At 40.9% G+C, this 16,312-nt stretch overlaps 1 protein-coding gene across 2 annotated transcripts in view; it reads right to left on the bottom strand.

Annotated features, from left to right (window-relative positions):
- Positions 1–16,312, bottom strand: part of CREBBP (CREB binding protein) — a 130,584-nt gene that overhangs the window by 97,755 nt on the left and 16,517 nt on the right. For both annotated transcript variants that reach the window (XM_007181543.2, XM_007181546.2), the window contains exon 2: positions 8,689–9,401. In XM_007181543.2, the coding sequence (XP_007181605.2) occupies positions 8,689–9,401 (713 nt within the window). The remainder of the gene's footprint in view (positions 1–8,688; positions 9,402–16,312) is intronic.

The raw sequence follows: 16,312 nt of genomic DNA, 5'->3' as shown, positions 1-16,312 counted from the left end.
AGGGAGAGCTCTACGGAAAGCTAGCTCCCCGTTTTCTGACCACTTTCTAAAAAAAGAACAATATTCCAAAAACCTTATAAAAAAATAAGCCCTAATCTAACCCCCTGTGAAGAAGGCTTACCACACAAACTATTTTGGTCCGTTATTTCCAATACATTACTTATAAGAAAGGACTGAAAGTATTTCTAAGGCTGTAAAACCATTTATCAACCTCAGAACTATAAAGAGTCTGGACCCCTTGCCCAGATACGTCACAATACCTTCCTCTTTCCACCAGTGTCTGGCTTCCCTCTGCCACCTTCTCTGTGCAGAGCAACAACTCTCAATACCTCTAGCCAGGAGAAGAACTTGAGTGTACGGCTTCCAATTCCCACTTAAATTTATCTTTATTTTTTTTTTAAAGAGATTTATTATTTATTTATTTAATTTCTTTTTGGCTGCGCTGGGTCTTAGCTGTGGCACATGAGGTCTTCATTGAGGCGTGCGGGATCTTTCATTGTGGTGCGTGGCTCCTCTCTAGTTGTGGCATGCAGGTTTTCTCTTCTCTAGTTGTGGCACGCGGGCTCCAGTTGAGGCGCATGAGCTCAGTGGTTGTGGCACGTGGGTTTAGTTACCCCGCGGCATGTGCGATCTTAGTTCCCTGACCAGGGATTGAACCCGAGTCCCCTGCATTGTAAGGCGGATTCTTTACCACTGGACCACCAGGGAAGTCCCCTTAAATTTATCTTTAAATATCTTTTTTTGCTTTCCTCCTAAAAGACAAGTGTTTGGGTTATTTTCTGTAGAAAACTAGAGCATGCTACCGAAAAGATAACATATGAGGTTTCCTACTGTTGAAATGGGGGCACACAGAATGAAGGGAACAGAGGGAGGCTGAGTAACTTTCCACGATCACACAGCATAGCCAGGATCGGATCCCACGAAGTCTGGCTAAGGGTCTCTTAAATCACTAACCCGTGCAGCCTGTTCTTGGATCAGTTTTACAATCTATATTTTAATAAAAATTCTTTTTATCCAGGCTTTACAATTAATTAAGAGTTATACAAAAATTCTTACAATTTTGGACTTTCCTGATGTTTGTGGTTATTTCTACTTTCTCATTCCTAATTTTGTGTGACTCTTAAAGAAAACATTTAAAATAGAAAACATAAGCCATTTCAACAACATGGCAATAATGTTAACACGGCATGATATGTTTAATGAAATAATTTCTCCTCTCCATTCTGTGTGCCTCCATTTCTAATCTGTAACATGGGAATTGTACCCACTTTATATTTTTTAATGAGAGTAGAAGTTACACATTTTGAGTTTTTCTTCAGAATAAAAATATATTTAGACTTTTCTAAAAGAAAAATATATTGACTCAAGAGACCAATAGTCTAATGGAGTATTGTCAAAGATCTTAAGTCACCCTCGAGGAAAAAAGCTTCAAGCCCATACAGTTGTACAGATGGTTTCTCAATTCTTCAAGGAACAGATCATTCAATTCGAAACTGTTCCAAAGAACAGATGTGAACAGCTTCCAAACTCTTTCTGACCAAATTAACACAACCCTGATATCAAAACCTGACAAAACACAAAAAAAGAACTACAGATCAATCTCACTGTTGATTAGTGAGAAGCAAAAATTCTAAATGAATGCTAGCCAATAAAATTCAGCAAAACATTAACTTTCAATTTCACAATTACAGAGATGGTTCAGTTGGATAGTAGGAAACCTACTGAGATAATTTGTCACATAAATAAAACAAAGGAGAAAAAAAAATCACAGGGTAACCACTATAGATGTCAAAAGGGAATTTGATAAAATCCAGCATCCAATAAATGAGTAATAGATTACACCCCAATTTTAAAAGATTGAAAACCAAAGCTCACATTATACTTAATAATAAAACACTACATACATCTCTATTTAAGTCAAATACAAGACAGGGATGCCCAAGAGCATAAACACTGGTAGAAATACTGCCAAGAAGACAAAAGTATCAGTAAGGCAAAAGATGACTGCCTACTAGGAAAACCCAAGAGAATCACCTGAAGAAATATTAGAATAAACTAGAGAACTCCATAAAGTGGCCAGATTACCAAATTGACATGTATATATCAACATCTTTCCTATACTAAAACAATAGTCAATTAGGTAATGAAATAGAACTCATCTCTAATAGCAATGATAAACCCATTAACACATCCAGAAACAAACTTAATAAAAAAGGTGTATTACCTATATAAAGAAAACTATAGTATGCTTCTGAGCAACATAAGACTCCATAAAAAGACAAACCTTGTATGTACAGGATAAGACAACTTGGAAAGCCACAAAACTGTTAGAATGTCAAAATCCCCCTTAAATGGTTTATAAAATTCAATATAATCCCAATCAAATCCCAAGACTTTTGTTTGATTTTTAGGAATCTGAAAAACAGTCCTAAAGTTTATTTGAAACAGAGGTTCTCAACCCCGGCTGCCATGAAAATCATCTGAGGAACTATAAACTATATCAATGCTCATGCCATGCACCAGAGATTCTAACTTAATTGGTCTGCAGTAGGGATGAGGCATCACATTTAAAAAAAAAAAACCCAGGTAATTTTGATGCACAGACAGGGTTGAGAACCATACATCTAGAAGAGTATCTTATAAGGACAGCAAGAAAATACTGGATTCTTGAAAAAGAGTGAAAGGCAACTGGCTCCATCATATGTTAAAATTCATTACACAGCTAGGATAGTAAGTTTCTGGCACAGAATAAATAAAGATCTGGGAAACAAAAGAAAAAGTCCAGAAATAGACCTAAACTCTGTATATTTGAAAGCTGAATAAAATATATACCAAAAATGATGTCACTGCAGTGGGGGGCGGGGGGAGGGGAAAAGCTGGATTAGTAGTATCTAAATAAATGGTACTGGGATGACTATAATTTGGAAAAATGTATACAGCTAGATTTCTGTATCTCACTCAAGCCAAAATAAAGTCTGAGTTAAAGATCCAAGGTATAACGGGAAAAAAATACAGAATATTTCATAATTTTGGAACAGAAATGCATTTCCAAACATGACGTAAAACCCAAAAGCCATAAAGAAAAAAAATGGATAAATTTGTTTCTATAAAAACTGAAAACATCCATTTGGTAAAAACTCCGGACTATCATATTGTTAACCTATGTGGCCATTCTCCTGGTAAAACAGACTTTAGCAAATAAAAAAGGGGGAAAAACTTTCACTCATTAAAAGACTTTAGCTTTTTTTTAAAATTATAATATTTTCAGTCAAAAAATTGAACCATTTCATATTTTTAAATTATTATGCTTGATTTTGCTTCTCCCATCCTGCTTTATGCTTTTTGTTTCTAATTTTTTTGTCTTTAGACTTTAGCTTCTAATATACAAAGAATATAAAGAACACAAAGCAACAAAAAAAAAAAGGGAAACCATGCAACAGAAAAGTTGACAGAGAATATAAGCAACAGCAAAATACAAATGCCCATGAATTTCTGAAAAGACATTCTGCCTAAGAGACAATCTGCCTAAGAGAATGGCAAATCAGTAAAAGAATAGTATCAGTGTTGGTGAGAATTTGGGGCACAGGGACTCATTCACTTTGGTGAGGGTGTAATTTGCATAATGTTTTTGGAGAGGATCTGGCAATATCTATGCTTATCAAAAATGTCAATATCCTTTAATCCAGAAATTTCACCCCCAAGAATTTATCCAGCTGATACACTCAGCTGTACAAAGATATATATATAAGTCAAAAATTGTGATAGCAGCAAAACATTGGAAACAATCTAAATGTACAGATATTGGGGCACTAGTCCTATAAATTAAGATATAGCCAAATCAGGGATTTCCCTGGTGGTGCAGTGGTTAAGAATCCGCCTGCCAATGCAGGGACACAGGTTCGAGCCGTGGTCCGGGAAGATCCCACATGCCACGGAGCAACTAAGCAAGTTGTGCACCACAACTACTGAGCCTGCACTCTAGAGCCCGCAAACCACAACTACTGAGCCCGCGCGCCTAGAGCCCGTGCTCTGCAACAAGAGAAGCCACCGCAATGAGAAGCCCGTGCACTGCAATGAAGAGCAGCCCCTGCTCGCCGCAACTACAGGAAGCCCGTGCGCAGCAACGAAGACCCAATGCAGCCAAAAATAAATAAATTTATTAAAAAGAAAAAAAAAAGATATAGCCAAATCAAGGACTACTACTGTACCACAGCTAGTAAGAAGGACTGAGAGCTCTATCTAACATGGAACAACTTCCAACTTACGTTGTTCAGGGGTGGAAAGGAGGTGCATGTCTACATTTATACATGGTGGGGGTTGGGAGGGGAGACACAGAGAGAGATGTTATGCCATACTACTCTTCATGTTTAGAAGAGATATCTACACACACACACACACACACACACACACACACACACACACACACACCCTTTCTATACCTCTATATATACAGACCATCTCTGGCAGGATAGATAAGAAATAGTTGCCTTTGGTGAGAGAATTTGGGAGAATCAAGGGTCAAAAATTAAGGGAGACTACCTTTTCAGTTCTTATCCTTAGTGCTATTTTTAAAAAATTTGGCTGTTAGTTGTTAAACCATGTGCATGATTACTTCTAAAAACAAAACTTTTAACAAAGTCTTTGACCCAGTAACCTCACTTTTCAGAATTTATCCCATGATGCGTGTGGATATGCCTACACAAGGATATATTCACTGCAGCACTGTTTGTACTAATGAAAAGTCAGAAACAATCCAAATGTTCATCATCAGAGGAGTACATAAATTATGGTGCATCACAAAATGCAGTACCTTGCTATCAGTAGAAAAAAAGGAAAAATCTGCACACACACTGGCATGGAAAGGCATCCAGGGTATATAGTTATGTAAAACAGCAAGGTGCTTATGTACTGGGTTGGCCAAAAGGTTTGTTCAGTTTTTTCCTTTTTTTCCCCATAAGATGGCTCTAGTAGTGCTTAATTGTCTTTAACTTCATTCGAAACAATTTTGTTAGATTGTATTGTAAAAGCTGTCATGTCAGCGTGTATTTAAAAAAAAAACATTAAAATTGGTGAATTTTTGTGTAGCCATTTTAATACTGAGGATGAAAGAAAAAAGCAAAATTTTTGGCATATTATGCTTTACTATTTCAAGAAAGGTAAAAGCGCAACTGAAACGCAAAAAAAGATTTGTGCAGTGTATGGAGAAGGTGCTGTGACTTGATAGAACGTGTCAAACGTGGTTTGCAAAGTTTCATGCTGGAGATTTCTTACTGGATGATGCTCCAGAGTTGGGTAGACCAGTTGAAGTTGATAGCGATCAAACCGAGACTGAGAACAATCAACGTTATATACCACACGGGAGATAGCTGACACACTCAAAATATCCAAATCAAGTGCTGCAAATCATTTGTACCAGCTTGGTTATGTTAATCGCTTTGATGTTTGGGTTCCACATAAGTTAAGCAAAAAAACCCTTCTTGACCATATTTCTGCATGTGATTCTCTACTGAGACATAACAAAAACGTTTCGTTTTTAGAACAAATTGTGGCGGGCAATGAAAAGTGGATACTGTACAATAATATGGAACAGAAGAGATCATGGGGCAAGCGAAATGAACCACCACCAACCACACCAAAAACTGGTCTTCATCCAAAGAAGGTGATGTTGTGTGTGTGTGTATCTCCCTTGGGATTGGAAGGGAGTCCTCTATTATGAGCTCCTTCTGGAAAACGAAACAATTAATTCCAACAAGTGCTGCTCCCAATTAGACCAACTGAAAGCAGCACTCGACAAAAAGTGTCCAGAATTAGTCAACAGAAAACGCATAATCTTCCATCGAGATACCACAAGACCACATGTTTCTTTGATGACCAGGCAAAAACTATTACAGCTTGGCCGGGAAGTTCTGATTCATCTGCTATATTCACCAGACACTGCACCTTTGGATTTCCATTTATTTCGGTCTTTACAAAATTCTCTTAATGGAAAAAATTTCAATTCCCTGGAAGACTGTAAAAGGCACCTGGAACAGTTCTTTACTCAAAAAAAAGTTTTTGAAGATGGAATTATGAAGTTGCCCGAAAAATGGCAGAAGGTAGTGGAACAAAACAGTGAATACGTTGTTCAATAAAGTTCTTGGTGAAAATGAAAAATGTGCCTTTTATTTTTACTTTAAAACCGAAGGAACTTTTTGGCCAACCCAATAGTTTGGTTCCATTCCATACTAAAAAAGAATCTGTGTTAATATATCTGTATAGATAGAAGTGGTTATCTGTAAGGAGAGAGGGGCTGCTCTCTTTTACTATTTAAATTATTTTATAGGAAATCTGCATTTCCTTTGTAACAATAATTTTTAAAACAAAATTACCTTTTTAAAAAAGTTTCTTTTCCCAAGTGCATTTTAAAATCTTATTCTGCTTAAAATGAACTTGTCTCTTACTCCTACTATTTGTCCACCACTATTAGTTCTTTTGTCCCAACCAAAGGCCATGACAACCTTTCAAAAATGCCAGTTCCCACTCCTCCTTCGCCATCAGCCTCTTCAGGGTACCTACAGGGGACAGAGATGGCTGCCCCCAAAGCACTACTGTGGCTCACGTTCCACATAGTGAGCACCAGCTAAGCGTCGTGTGAAAGAAAGATCACTCTGTACAAAGGAATGAAAAAGTTGGGCAGAGGAACATGGAGTGAAGAAGACATTATCAGCAAAGCCCAGACTATAGGAAACCCCCAGAACAAAAAAATAAACAAGCAAAACAACTAGATTCTCCTACAAATACGTTGTAAGACTCCTAGAGATTAATAAATTCTTAAGAGCCATATCAAGTGAATAAAATATAGGTTATTCAGAGCTGGGGGAAAAAAGTCTGTAATAACAAATCATGACATATGCAACCACTGGAAATCTGAATATTTAGTGGACATTGATGACATGAGGAAATCATTTATTTACATGTGAGAGTGGCACTGTGCTCAGGTATGCCAAGTCTAACTTCTAGGAATATATATATATTCTATCAATGGCTCTCCAAGTGTGGTCGAGGGACTCAGTCCCTTTCAGGGGTCAAAACTATTTTCATATAATACTTAGACATTATTTGCCTTTTTTGCTCTCATTCCCTTACAAGAACACAGAGGAGTTTTCCAGAGGCTCTGTGACATGTGATATCACTATACTTAACGGCTAATGGAATCTGTGCTTGTGTTTTAAAATTCTGTTTTAGTATCTAATGTGGCTAATATGGACAGATATATCCACGTTTTAAAGAAGTCTCCTTGGGACCCTCAATAATTTTTAAGATTACTCAGGAGTCCTATGTCTACTTTTGCCATGTGACTTAAATTCTCCAAAACAGTTTTTCGTAACTGGGCAGCGTGGACAAGAGTGATGAGTGAATTAGGAAGGAACAAACATCAATCTATCCATGAACCCTAAGCCCACAGAAATCTTTTCTCAACCCAACTCCGAAAGGCACATTCACACACAGACCCCTCTTCAAATGCCAGGGACAACTAAAAATTAAGTTCATATTCCCCCTTAATAACACTTCAAAAGAGATAAATGCAATTTTAACGTTTGGAATTACTTCACCTTCACTTAAGTGAAAAAAAAAAATTCCTCTTCCTACCTAAGCCAGTCACAGGGTTCACAGCTGTCACCTAATGCTCGCATCAACCTTGTGGGGAAACTGTGCTCTACTGTGATCTCTCCCTTTCCCTTATTTGGGAATAATCAAATCCAAAGAACAGGCCAAACTGTTTTACTGTTATGGAATCTGCTGTACCAAATACTGCCTGAAACAGGTGCACTGGTGGCTGTAGCTGAGAAGCCTTTTCTCAGTGCATCTCGGTGTTTGGCGCTCCAGTGGGATCAGCCCGCGCTCTTTCCCTTGTCAGCTCTCACTTTCCCAGTGGTCTCCTATCTACCCTGGCATCTGCCTTCCCTGTTCTCCACATTCAGTTCCTACACGACACACCAGTTGCAAGGCCTTTCCCTGGAGCAGAGCTCTCAACCCCGCACAGGCGTCACACCATCTGGAGTCAGTAGCTTTGCACTTCTAACAAGCTCCCAGGTGATGCTGATGCTGCTGGTTTGGGGACCCCACTTTGAAAACCCTTGCTCTGAGTTTCCTCTGGGACCCGAGGCCCCATGCTGCCCCCTGGCTCTGCCATGTTATCTCTTCCCTGTTAACCATGGCAGGTAGCTGACCAGCTTGGAACCTAGCTTCTTTGTTGGTAAAACGGAGACTGTGACAAAAGACACTTCACCAGTTGGTTGTAAAAAGGGAAGGGCATGAAGAGTTAACGACTTGGTCGGCTGCGTGAAGTGAAGGTAAAGAGCCTTTACCGGATTCACTGATGCAACAAAAAGCTGATTCCCAGCAGAAGCTGCCTCTTTCAACCATGCGGTTCTATTTCCACACATTCTCCTCAGAGGCTGAAAACTGGTTATCAGTCCAAACTCATTCCCTAAGTTTCAACTGTCTGACATGCAAGCTAGCCTACCGCTGGTTTCTTCAACAATTCCCACTTTAAAGGCATGGGGCAGAGATCCGTATCCTGGAAAGAAGGGCACTAAATACCAAATCTGTCTCTTCCATGTGGGAGGGGCAGGAGGAAAGCCTAAAGGAGGACAGGAATGTGCCCCTGGTTAGTAGGAAGAATTCAAAGCACCGAAGCTCACTTACCTTGCTCATGCCTCCGGCTTGCGCTGTGTTCAGTCCTGCATGACTGGCCATTTGCGGTGAAACTTGAGTTAACGTCTCAGCCAGCACGCTGCTCGCGGCCCCCTGCATGGCCGGAGTAGCGTATGGCATTCCAGCTCCCCTTCCTCTGCCAGCAGCCCCAAGAGATCCATTCATGACTTGCGCCTGCCCTTGCTGGGCCGGGTTCATTAAACTATGGCCAGAGTTACTATTGAGGAGGCCTGGGTGGGTCTGGTTAAAATTAGCATTCATGCAGATCCCAGGTCCCGTCTGTGACGTGGCAGGGCTGCTGGTCACCAGCCCCACTTGCTTTTGTGCTTGCGGATTCAGTGCTTGGGAAGCAGGGGGAGTGGGCCCAGAGGTGCTGGCTGCCTGTTTGGGCAGGCTGGGGGCTGAAGAATCTCCCTGGTTCAGAGGGCTCTTGCCCATGGCACCCAGACTGGCCATGTTCGCACTGTTCGGCTGCCCCTGGGCCTGGCCTCCGAGGCCTTGTTGCACGGGGCTGCTGGCGCTCACATTTCCTATTCCTGGGTTGATACTAGAGCTGCTGCCTCCTCGCAGAAGCTCTGACAGTTGTTTATGTTTGGAAGCAGCATCTGGAACAAGGTTCCCACTGTTTAAAAGGCCTAATTCTCCTCCATTGGGGATCAGCTCATCGGGAAGATCATTTTCCAAGTCAAACAATGATCCAAAATCTAGAAATTAAACAGAAACGGAAATGAGAAACTAAGCAACCATAATAGCTCTCCAACTGTCATATGTTACTATGATCTTAACCTAAAGGGGCGTTTAACGTGGAACACTAGCACGTCTTAACAGTAACGTCAAAATGATCTGAAAGTTCATTTGGGAAAATAAAACAGGAAGAATATTTTTCAAATTCTGAAGAAGGGAAAGTTAAACAGAGATAAGAGGAAGGCTATGTAAAATGATAGATTTTATCATATATTCTAAAACAATAAATAGTGTAGTATACGGCAAATGCAGATATACAAATTAAAGGAAAACAATGGAAATTTAACTAGTTCACTGAATTAGGATGTTAAAATGCTTTATAAGAACGTATGTGTGTAAAATAGTAATTGGGCATCAGGTTAGACGAATAGTAATTTGAGGAAATTAAAGCCTAGCCTTAAGTGATTACATATTTGAAAGGTAAATTATCAAAAAACCCCAACCTTAACAGAAAATGAGATTTCTCAAAGTGCTGAAGCTACAGGAAATGAAAATAAAGACATATATAGAAACTAAAAATAATTGAAAGTAAAAGAAAATAGGAGCTTAAAAAATACTTGAATTATACAGAAAGGGTTAAGGGTCAATTTTACAGAAAGATTCTAAGTACACTGAATCCCAAGAATAAATGCACAACGGACATAAGCAGGTAAGTATCACAAAGGAAGATAAAACAGTAAACAAAATAGACCATCCTTCCTAGTAATCAAGCATGAAAATTAAAGCAACTCCTTTTTTCCAGTCTCTCTCAAAGTAACACTTCTCTAATGTGGCCTATATATGTCATCTCTAGTTCCTCACTGACCAAGCACTGTCCAACCCACAACAACCTGGCTATATATGCAAGTACAAAGGACAAGATATGTACAAATACATTCATCATAGAATTACCTGTAACATCAAAACAAATGCAAACATTACCCAGAGGTAGTTTAACCTAGTGGTTATTACAACTCTAGACCCATACTGCCACCATTTGAATGCCAGCTCTGCTTCTTGCTCCCCACTTACCAGCTGTGGGACCTTGGTTAAGTTAGAGTTTCTGTGCCTCAGTTTCCCTATCTAGAAACTGGGAGTGATAACGGCTACTACACCTCATAGGGTTGTTGTGAGGAGTAAATGAATTAACAAATGTAAAGCACTTAAACAGTGCCTGTGGATGCTAAGTGTTCAGAAAGTATTAGCTATTATTATTACTGTTATCCAATAACAAAGGTTTGATAAATTGCTGTATAATACTATAAAACACTATACATCTATTAAAATAATTATGAAGACTGTACAAATACAGGAAAATGTATGTTATGTAAAAACATGCAAATGGAAATTGTACGCAAGATAGCACACAGAGTAAGATTAGAACTAAAGTACGTGCATGTGGGCAGTAGCTGGAAAGTAATATGCCAAAAATAAGAGTCATAATGGTAAAATGGTGGGGTGATGTGTCCATGTGGCTTTCTAAAAAATTTTTAAAAGCCTCTCCCCCTCCCACCACCCACTTTTAGAAAACTGAAAATCTTTTTCTCCATGGCGCAAACCCTTCTGACTGCTTCCCCCAACAACCTCCTCGGCTGGCTGGCCGGGATGTTCCTTTTAGGAAGGGCAACACCTTCTCAGGCAAGGAGCAAGAACCGCCACAATCACCTTCCCCCTTCCAGGTGACACAATCCCAGCTAAGGGAACTGAAGGCAAGTCAGACAAGACAGTTCTGGAAAAGGTTTTCCTTCCTAATGGTAAGGGATGCTCAGAAAAAGATCTCTCTTTTCCTCACTGGATTTCATCATGGGACTGTGGCAACCCTCTTCAACCAGGAGAGGAGACACTGTTCACACACTAAGGATGGCTGCAGAAAAAAATACAAGCACCTGGGTTCATGAAGCCACCTCTAGGCTAAATTATCCAACTCTGGAAGCCTCCCCATCCTCAGACTTCTCGTAATAAGAGAAAATACATTTCCTATCATTTAAGCCATTCTAGCTGGAGTTTAAGGTAACTTGCAGCTGAAGGCATCTTATCTCCATCATGTCTATGAAGTTCAAACTCCTTCACACGGCACATCAGTAGGTGGCCCCTGCCCACTTTCCAGCCCTTCTTTCCCAGGCACCTCCTGATGCACCTCCTACCTTCCAGCCACAATACCGTGAGCCAGCACCTGTATTAGCAATCTTTCTTCTGGGTGCGCTCTCTCTCAGTCTAGAAAACCCCACGTCCAGCCCTCCCTCAGATTAAACAGTGACTATGAAGACTTTCTGTAGGCTGCCCCTGCAGAACTGACCAGTTCCTTTTCAGCCTCCTGAGTTCTCTGTACATACATGCCTCATAAACCACCTCGAACACATACCCATTTCTTCCTGCCTGAGTGTAAGGGACTAGATACTCCTTGCAAGTGCATATACACATACTCTGTTTTGTAGAACCTGTGAGAGTAGCTGCAGACACCATGAGCCCTTCCTCCCAAGTACTTTACTGTGTGCCTCCTGAGAACACCCTTTACACAGCGCAATACCTTTATAAAATTCAGGAAATTTAACATTGATACAACACTTAATATACTGATTGCCCTTACTCAGATCTGGCCAGTTGTTTCCCAAAATGCCCTTTATCACACTTATTTTTCCTGATCCAAAATCTGATTCTGGATCCCAGCATACTTAGTTGTCATGTCTTTGTCTTCTCCTTTATTCTAGAAAGGTTCCTCACACTTTGTCTTTCATAACTCTGAGATTTCTGAGGAGGGTAGGTCAGTTGTTTTGTAGAATGCCCCTCAATTTGGGGTTGCTTCCTCACGATTACAGGACACTTAACTATGAAGAGACAACAGGACTCGACCCCTGGATACAGCAAACACCTCTGAGAGAACCACTGACCAGGGCGTGCTGCTGGCGACAACCCAGCTCCTGTTTCCAGGTGGCTTTGTGGGTTCCATTCCACAGCTTTTATGCTATTGTATTGTCCTGAACCTGGAGATTCACTAAGATCTCCAGACACAAAGACCACATGAAATAAAGTAAGAACAAATGAAAACAACACTCCAACATAACTAACATTTCTGTTTGTTGCCTTCCAGGTTCTGTCCACATGTACACACATTTTTACTCAATAATCTCATTAAAAAAAAAGAAATGAGTGACTTCCCTGGTGGCGCAGTGGTTAAGAATCCGCCTGCCAATGCAGAGGACACGGGTTCGAGCCCTGGTCTGGGAATATCCCACATGCCGTGGAGCAACTGAGCCTGTGCGTCACAACTACTGAGCCTGCGCTCTAGAGCCCGCGTGCCACAACTACTGAAGCCCCTGTGCCTAGAGTCTGTGCTCTGCAACAAGAAAAGCCACCGCAACGAGAAGCCCGTATGCCACAACAAAGAGTAGCCCCCGCCGCTCACTGTAACTAGAGAAAAGCCCATGCGCAGCAACAAAGACCCAACGCAGCCAAAAATAAATTAAAAAAAAAAAAGAAATCAATGTATGTGTGTGTTTAATGTAATGCTTCTTAATCTATGAATGTGAAAATGAAACTCATTTAAACTAGAAAATGGAAGTCGTTATGATAGAGATCATGTTTCCTCCCTATCTGCCGGGGAGGAAATTAGGTGTCAAGCACTATAAACCAGAAGAGACTGGGCTACTAATATTGTACACGTAAAGCTTGGAACAACCTGCTGACGCTCCCCTGACTGACTCTTCCAAGAGTCCCAAAGCACTTTTCCTAGGAGAGGGCAGACAGGCCAGGACAAGAGCAGGTAAATGCAGAAGAACATGGTCTCTAGTCCAGTGTAGGAATTGGAATCGGAAATGGAAATGCAAAAACAACACTCACAAGTGGAACATAGGAGTTCAAATCCTGTCTGAATCAATTAGCCCTGTGTCTTTGGGCAAACTGCTTAATCTCTGTACCTTAATTCCCTCAACTGTAAAACAGGGACAATGGTACCCCAGGGCTACACGATGAAAGCAGGAAAGGAGTGCTCTGTGCCACAGATACTGGTTATTTTATTCTATCCTGCACAAAAACTTTCTTACCTTTAAAAATTCACCCAGCGTGCTGCCATTCTCCAATTGACTGATTTTCTTTAATGGTTTAGTCTTGTTCTAGTCCAAATGCACATGCACTTTTTACGTTTGTAGCAGGCATTATGTCTGCTTGTGCTCACTTTTGGTTTTGGTTTTTATTGGTCTGCCACAATTTGTCCACCTTAACCAGTTTTTCTCATCCTGTTTCAGTCCAAGCACATCTCACAGCTGTTTGGGCTCAGAAAGGGTTGACAAATTCTGCTATGTCCTCACCTGTGCAGTCCAACTCGTATGAACCTGTCTACAACCACATATATGACGTATGGCTCTTTAAACAAAGAGGTTGTGTAGGGCTTGAGGAAGGCACATCCATACCCACACCATCACCCTTTTTCTCACCATTACTTTCTCCTGTTCTCTAGTTCAAAACAAAACATTGATAAAAGAGAGCGAAGCAGGAAAGGCAGGCTGTTGCAACATAACACAGCTGTGCTTTCTACACACCAAGTGTCCCAACACACAGGTTGGGTAATACCAATCTGAATCATCGGAAGTTCCTAAAATTCAAGATTGAGCGCCACCACTTCCAATCCCAGGTAAATTCCTCTCTCTCCACCAAGTCACCGGGGGACGGACCCAGGAGAGAGCAAAGCTGAGGCTGAACGAGATTCGAGGACACCCCACTTTCCAGGGGTTCACCCTTAGCAGAAGACGAGCTCCGTCACACAGTGAACAGCAGACAGCCTGTCACACTGCCGCCGCTGGGAACAGGAATTCTCTCTTCGGGGGCTTCCTGGCTGCATCCAGGAACCCGAGATAGAACATACACATTTGGGGGAGTCACCCTCCGGTCACCAGCTCCCTGAGGAACCACAAATGACTCTTCTTGGTTTGAAGGCACTTAGGGGGGGCGGGGCTGAACCTCTTCCCTCCCCTGGTCTCTGCCAGGTCTCACAGAGACCTGCCCGAGAGCCCCTTTCAATTAAGCTGACCTGAGAAAAGAAGCTACGAGCTCCCCAGTCTCTATCACACTCAGGCAAGGATGGGGTGCCCACAGCAGCAGCTTAGGAAGGAGAAAGTCAACCAAACTTGGCCCGCCTCAGGAACGGAAGGTCTTCATCACGCGCAACCACGAGGGGCCTTTCCCTCCTAGACCACACACAGAGACCTTGGTCCAGGGGACGGTCACACCAAACACTGACACACATGCTGCAAGACCCATTCTTATGCATCATGATCAGAAGTCAGCATTTCACCTTAAACAAGGAATGAACTACTATCAAGTAGGCTGAAAAAAGCTTTTCATTTTACAAAATCAAATACCAGGCAAGTGACTGACTCAATCTGTCCAGCCAATAACATCCGAAAACAGTTTTGTTTGAAAGACTTTTTTCAAATGCAACAGCTAAACAAACCATCTAGAAAACAAATCTTCCCTCAGGTTTTCTAAATTCTTCTCTTTCTGTCATACCTTATTTTCTCCTTTGAATTGCATTTGGAGCCCCAAATTCTCTGTATTGGCAGAACTGATTTTTCTCTCAAAACGTGTACAAACCAGTTTATCACACCTCGTATCGGCCAGAAGTATGAACTTTTCCACACTCTACAGACATAATGAATGAATCTTAAAATCATATGATCAACTTCTTGTTACAACTCATGAGGCTGTAAGTACCTCGAAAGCAGGGATCCTGTCTACCCAGCGCCTGCCATACAATGCTTAGCATATAGAAGGCCCTCAACAAACATCTGCATGCTGAATGAGACAATGAATTACAGAGTGCCAGTTACAGATGATACACAATATCAATTTTAACAAGTTACTTGTCTAGCCAAAGATATCAAGTAGTAATCTTAGCATCTATTACTACTTTCCTAAAATAGAAACAAAGAACAAAATTCAACAATGAATTTTCTTGAAATGTTACATTGTTCTACTCATCGTTCTCTTTACACCTCTTTCCTGCTGCCTCTCTATCTTCCAGAAAACCAGCCACATCTATTTCACTCTCTGGCTACACCTCAGCATCAATGACCCTCTATCCTATGGTTGATGCAAGGATTAAATGGCATGATGGAGAACGAGAGATGGTAGTGTTAGAAATAAACTACATAAGAGTTTAGATGCTGTTTTGTGTTCATGTTTCTCTACTTCTGAGCATGAAACTCCCCTCCCACCGATATCCTCTCTTCCCCACTCACCCCTATTTCTATCTGCAGTCTTTATTCCCTGTGAAAAAGGTCTGCTTTCTTTAGAGTTTTTTTCAGAATTTCTCTACATTTTCTTTGGCATTACTTGCACTATAACCATGACTACTTAAATGCTTCTCTTAAATCTTTCAAAAGCTGAGCACTTTTACTTATCAACCCTGGAAAACTTTATAAGAAGAATTTTTAATTCCTGAGTCAAAACTGGATGCAAAAAAACTTGACCCAAAAAGGGTAATGCATCCTGAAAAAGCTCACATCTAAAGATGAGGAATCCATAGAATGGTAGACATTTTCACAGGGTTATAAGCCTTAGATGACCTGGAGACCATTCTAGGTCTCTTCAGTGCATTTATTAATATATTACTAATTAGATACTGACAACACAGGAAGCACAGTCTGGGGTAGTGAGAAAAGTACCCTGCCAGAGCTTAATTCAGGTCCATCTCTATCACTCATTCCTCCCTCCTATGTGTGCTTCCTCCGATCTAAACTGGAAATGAAAACAGTACCTGCCCCTAGGATCACTGATGAAGGAATTAAATCACACAATGTGTATACAGCACTTAGCCTGTCATGCAGTAAGGGCTCAATAAGTATTAGTCATTATTATCACTATCACTGTCCCACCTTCCAAAGTTGCTATGAGGACT

Source organism: Balaenoptera acutorostrata, chromosome 15 (assembly GCF_949987535.1).
Source record: "Balaenoptera acutorostrata chromosome 15, mBalAcu1.1, whole genome shotgun sequence".
NCBI classification, from domain to species: Eukaryota; Metazoa; Chordata; class Mammalia; order Artiodactyla; family Balaenopteridae; genus Balaenoptera; species Balaenoptera acutorostrata.
The sequence above is the reverse complement of the archived record's forward strand: the minus strand, read 5'-3'. Positions and strand labels throughout refer to the sequence as shown.